We start from the raw sequence: 6,000 nt of genomic DNA, 5'->3' as shown, positions 1-6,000 counted from the left end.
AAAATGCGTCCCTCTTTGATGATCTCCAATAACCTCTTGGAGCTCGCTCCTCTTTTCATGAAGCAGTCAGACAATTGGTAGCTGCTGTCAACGTATCTGATCTTGGCAATCTCCTCATTCTCCAACATCTGTTTTAAGCTTGCAATGTCAATTCGCAATCTCTTTTCATTAACGCACTTAATAGGATGAAAATTTTCCCATAGTGACTTATTGTCTATAAGACATTAGATAAGTACCATTCCCGAGTATCCTTTTCCATTTAAAATTTCTGCCAGCATCTTTGATATAAAGAATGCCACATCTACCGTCTCAGCAAGGGTGAGAGTCTCCCGCTGCCAACATGCTTTTTTTAAGCAACTCTTCATTTATTTATTTTTTTTCGCTTCCCATGCCAAAGGGCAGCATTTACCTTTCTCCACCATGAGAAATATTATAAATCCTCTCGCACTCGAAAATCCATCACATAGATTTGCATAAGACGCGTCACTAAACACAATCAGTTTCATTTTTCTAAGATCACCCAAAGATGGGAATTTCAAAAAAAAACACTGCCAAAAAGGAATGGTTTCTATGGGGTTTTCTTTTTAAGAGCTTCCGACATCTGTTGTAGCAGTGTGTGTCTTTCCACAAATTTAACTCCCATTAGAACTAGACGTCTGTCCATATTTGACACTCTGGCACAGACTAGTAAATTAAATGCCAGCACTGATTGGGGAATTTCTAGACAGAACTTTTGCAATCTTGCATGTAGTCTACTGAATTCCATTATGTCATCTTCTATGGAGCTATCCTCCAACTTTCTAAATTTATCAAAGTCTGAGCACACTTTCTAAGCGCTTATTAAGTCATCCTTCTGATAGATCTTATCCATAAAAGCTAATAACTTTTCCAAACCTGCAGAGCTCAAATGTTGAGGCTCCGACTCTGAACATACTTTGCATCTTATTTTGCTCTTGGACGGTGACAAAAGTGTCAAGGCTATTCCCTGTTTTTCCTTCGGCAAGGACATAACCAGTGTCCACATAGTTACTTCATTCTTCCACTGCCCATAGGGTTCACTCTTACAAAACATCGGGGGGTAGTCATACCCCGAAACTCTACATTTTGATTCAGCCATTCTCCAAAGTTAATCCAAACCACTCTTCTCAAAGTAACCTCCAAGTACAGTCTTTTCTCTGAAGAAAGCTTAGTTTCCAATCTTTTACTTTACAAGCAAGAACCATCCTCTGCTTCCACTGATAAAGTCACAATACCTGCTTGAAATAAAGATAAAAGCTAAGACTGGCTTCCTCCAACAGAGTTTTATTTTTGGTCCATAAAACTCTACAGAGAACTTGGTTTACCTGTTTTCTCTTTTATACATTCAAATGGATACTTAGCTAGTTAACTGATAATTACCAATTGAACGCCTTGTGAGTTAAATGTTTCCTTCCCCAATAAGGCTGAGAAATCTATTTAAGGGTAAGAAGTTCATCTCTATTGCATCGGGATATTAACTTACCAGCCAGTTAAGCTGAAATCAAGCCTATTGCTTGGTGGTTTTCATGGTTAATAAGAGACATTATGATGGACTATGGTCCTCAACTCCCTCCCCCGCAAATAAAAAGCACTGAAATCCTATGGATTTATGTATATTCACAAAAACGGATGGAGTGGCAGAAGTCCTTTCCCAAAAACCTAGGATAAAATTCTGGAATTCCCACTTAAAGAACATCCTATTTGATTTGACTTGACAAAAAAAAAAGCGTTTTCCATTAGCTGATGGAACAAGAACTTGGGGACGCAGATTTAAGTTTCTGGGCAAGAGATGCAGGGGGGACTGTGAGGAAGAACTTCTTTAAGCAGCGCGTGGTAATGATGTGGAACCCGCTGCTCACAAGGGTGACGGAAGTGGAGACAGTGAATGATTTCAAAAGGAAATCGGATTGGCACTTGAAATAAATACACTCACAGGCCTACAGTGATACAGCGGGGGAATGGGACTGATTGCATTACTCTACAGCACAGCCAGCATGGACTTCATGAGTCGAATGAACACCTTCTGTGCCGACAACTCTATGTGACTTACTCATCGAACGGCAAACCTGTGACTCTGACTGAAATCAGTCACGTAACCATGAGAACATGCCCTCGTGTTTTTGCAAGTTTCAATCCGCGGAGGTTCCGAATGCATTTCCATTACTTCTTCAGACCAGGCAAATCAGTACACTTCCATAAGTGATTTATTTATAGGTTTTACAGACGTTTAGAATACAGCTTAATATGCTTTAAGATGATCATACAAGAGCTATCTGCTTGTGTTTTTTTTTGTTTCAATTTACAACTTACAATACAATAATCTGGTTCTTTTATTCTTCAGTGTAACTGTACACATCATGTCTCTTCTGGCTGTCCTGTAGCAGCTTTGCAACCTGGCAAGTTTGAACTGTGTGGTTGTAGTGCAGTATATAATGTGTGGAGAACATAACCAGGAACTTCACACCTTCACGGTTGTATAAAACTTTTTTTTTAAAAAAAACCTTATTGTAACGACACGCCTGCTCCACAGGGCAGGCACTGAACAAGGTAAAAACTGTCACTGACCAATGTTCCAGACACAGAATAGCACGACCTTTTTAAAAAAAAAACATACAAAAGGACTATAAGTTGCTATCAAAGAATTTACATTTGTCATAAAACTCTAAAGTCAAAGCAGTATAAACACATACTGCATTTTATCAAATACGCCTTATAACAGTAATACAAAATATTTTCACCGCTGTTATACTTAGTGTAAACCTTGTGCTAATAACAAATGCTATTTTGTGTGAATGACTGTAGATGCGGTTCGCTTTCTCACTTTGCATGTCCTTTATTGAGGGCATTCCTTTTCATTTAAAAAGTAAAACATTAGGAATCCATTTGGTCTTTCTATTCATTGGTAGAATTGGGCTTATTCCCCACCTTGAGAAAATGTTATGTCCATTTGGCGTCCCCTTCCTCAGTTACTGATGACAAATTCTTCATGACAGGCGGAGAGGTGGTGGGGGGGTGGGGTTGGGGGGAGTGTGGGTGGAGTGAGTGTTTGTACTTTGCTTGTTGGCGGAGCGGTTGTGGGGGGGGTGGTGGGCGGGGGGAGGGGGAGGTGGTTGCAGACCAAGTGTGGGATTTGTACAGTGAGGGTGAAGCTCTTCGCAAATTACTCCAGCTTTGTCTCTTTCTCTGTCTCTGTAGTTACGCAGTAATTGGGCTGCTCCGAAGGGGCGTAGCCTGGCAGACACACGCACTTGTATGATCCATCGGTGTTGATGCATTTGGCGTTCCGGCACAGTGACATTTTGTCATTGAGCTCGATACATTCATTAACGTCTGCAGCACAGAAGCAAAAGACAAAATAAAGCACAGGGAATTAAGTAACTTTTGAACAAACCTCATTTTACAGCAAGATGATGAGAGTGAGTTTTACCATAGCATGCTGAACTGAGCATTTTGGCAAGGAAGCTACTTGCATAGGCTGAGAGAAAGTGATCTCTTCTCCAATATCAGTTTCAATTTGTCAGAGCCTGTGTTACAGAGGCCGAACGTCTGTGTTGTGATTTTACCGTCACTGCTGGAGACTGGAACTTAGGCACAACCCAAAGTGAGGGGTTCACCATCTCACGTCACTAATGTCTCTGGAGCCCCATGAATGAGGCAGTCCATAAGCTTAAAATCAGAGCCAGGCCATTTCAGGGGTTGATGTCAAGAAGCACTTCTTCACACAAAGGGTAGTGCAAATCTGGAACTCTCTCTCCCCCAAAAGTTGCTGAGGCAGTGGGGGATGGTGGGGGCGGGGTGGGGGATGGTGGGGGCGGGGTGGGGGGTGGGGGATTGTGGTGCGGTGATGTCAACTGAAATGTTCAAAACTGAGATTGATAGATTTTTGTTAGGCAAAGGGTCAAAGGATTACGGGACTAAGGTGGATGGAGTGAAAATACCAATCGGCCATGTTCTAATTGAACGGCCGCTCAGGGTCAAGCGGCTGAATGGATTACTCCCATTCTCATATTCCTAACTAACTGCATCTAGATGCTTGTAGTTCTTCACTTAAAACCACCCAGCAATCACTGCATTGTGTTTTTTAGGGTGTGGGGTTAGTGGAGGGCAAAGGTGAGAATGAGAGCTACTATCACAGTATGGGCAATACATCAGCCCTTCCAGATACACTGTACAAAATTGGCTGAGAGGCAGGAAGCAGGGGATGATGGTAGAAGGATGTTTCTGTGACTGGAAGTCTGTTTCCAGTGGGGTTCCGCAGGGCTCGGTGCTGGGGCCCTTGTTAAATGATTTGGACTTAAAGGTAGGGGGTATGATCAAGAAGTTCACGGATGACACGAAAATCGATAGGGTGGTAAATAGTAAGGAGGATAGCCGTAAACTGCAGGAGGATATCAATGGACTGGTCAGGTGAGCAGAGCAGTGGCAAATGGAATTCAGCCTGTAAAAAGTGTGAGGTAATGCACTTGGGGAGGGCTGACAAGGAAAGGGATTACACTATGAATGGTAGGACCCTGGAAAGTGCTGAAGATCAGAGGGACCTTGGTGTGCATATCCACAGATCCCTGAGGGATACAAGAGCAGGGAGGTTATGCTGGAACTGTATAGAATGTATAAAATGCTGGTTAAGCCGCAACTGTAGTACTGTGTGCAGTTCTGGTCACCACATTATAGAAAGGATGTGATTGTACTGGAGAGGGTGCGGAGGAGATTTGCCAGGAAGCTGCCTGGGCTGGACGGTCTGAGTTATGAGGAAAGACTGGATAGGCCAGGGTTGTTTTCCTTGGAGCTGCGAAGGTTAACCTGATAGAGGTGTATAAGATTATGAGGGACATAGATAGGGTGGATAGGAAGGCAATTTTTTCATTAGTGGAGGGGTCAATAACCAAGGAGCATAGATTTATGGTAAGAGGTAGAAGGCTAAAGGGGGAGTTGAGGAGAAACTTTTTCATCCAGAGAGTGGTGGGAGTCTGGAACTCACTGCCTGAAAGGGTGGCTGAGTCAGAAATTCTTGTAACATTTAAGAAGTATTTAGATATTCACTTGCACTGCCATAGCCTCCAGGGCTGGAAAATGGGATTAATGTAGTCAGATTTTTGTTGACTGGCGCAGACACAATGGGCCGAATGGCCTCCTTCTGTGCTGAAAACGTTTATGAGTTACAAAGGGTAAGAGAGTTGTAGAATGACTTACTCTGAAAGGCTATTGAAGCGGAGAGCAAAAATGGGCTCAAAAGCAACTAGATGTCTTTCTAGAGAGAGAAAGATTTGAGTAACTTGGGGAAAGGTGGACACGGGGTGTGAGATGATTAAGGAGCAATTGGGCTTGTTGGGTCTGATGACCTTCCCCCATATCTAACAATGATAATGTTGCCGAAAATGTTTCTGTGCATTAAACAATTACGGTTCCATTTTGAACAGGATGCCTTGTGGCTGATCTTACCAACACACTCCAGCTTGGTTATGTCCAGCTGGTAGCCATCGTAGCAGTCGCACGTGTAGCCTTCCTGCACTCTGACACATCGTCCATTCTCGCAGCCGTTCAGGATACCACATTCTTCAGCCTGCAGTCCCTCGAAACTATCAAATGGATCTGTCGAGCAAAGTGAGCACAGCCATTGACAACAGCTCCAACAAGCACTCAACATACTCGGGGGAGGGGGTTGTTGGGGGGTGGGGTTGGGGAGTGCAGGTTCCAACTGTGGTCAAAACCAGCAGGATCCTCAAACTCCAGTGACGCAGCTTCATGTGTACCACCTACGGCTGGATACGCTGCCATGGAAACGACATGTGGACGTTTAATCGTCCACACGGTAACTCTAGAGAATTGCAGAAAGACATCAGCTTGAATGTTTTTACATGGCAGACTGCTTCGCACGAATTCTGGCAGGCTGTTATCCAAGAACTGGCTCTCTGCAGTTACACTGCCCGACAGCAACTCCCTTACCTTAGTGACCCATAAAAGCTGGGCTGGCAGACTTGCCAA

General features: G+C 43.5%; 1 protein-coding gene across 5 annotated transcripts in view; it reads right to left on the bottom strand.

Annotated features, from left to right (window-relative positions):
• Positions 1-2,204: 2,204 nt before the first annotated feature.
• Positions 2,205-6,000, bottom strand: part of ltbp1 (latent transforming growth factor beta binding protein 1) — a 383,951-nt gene continuing 380,155 nt past the window's right edge. For all 5 annotated transcript variants that reach the window (XM_078557330.1, XM_078557333.1, XM_078557331.1 and 2 more), the window contains 2 exons: positions 5,458-5,607; positions 2,205-3,348 (listed from right to left, as the gene is read on the bottom strand). In XM_078557330.1, the coding sequence (XP_078413456.1) occupies positions 3,179-3,348; positions 5,458-5,607 (320 nt within the window). In that variant the 3' untranslated portion in view covers positions 2,205-3,178. The remainder of the gene's footprint in view (positions 3,349-5,457; positions 5,608-6,000) is intronic.

Source organism: Cetorhinus maximus, chromosome 14, assembly GCF_964194155.1.
Source record: "Cetorhinus maximus chromosome 14, sCetMax3.hap1.1, whole genome shotgun sequence".
Lineage (NCBI taxonomy): Eukaryota > Metazoa > Chordata > Chondrichthyes > Lamniformes > Cetorhinidae > Cetorhinus > Cetorhinus maximus.
This window is presented reverse-complemented; position numbering and strand designations above follow the sequence as displayed.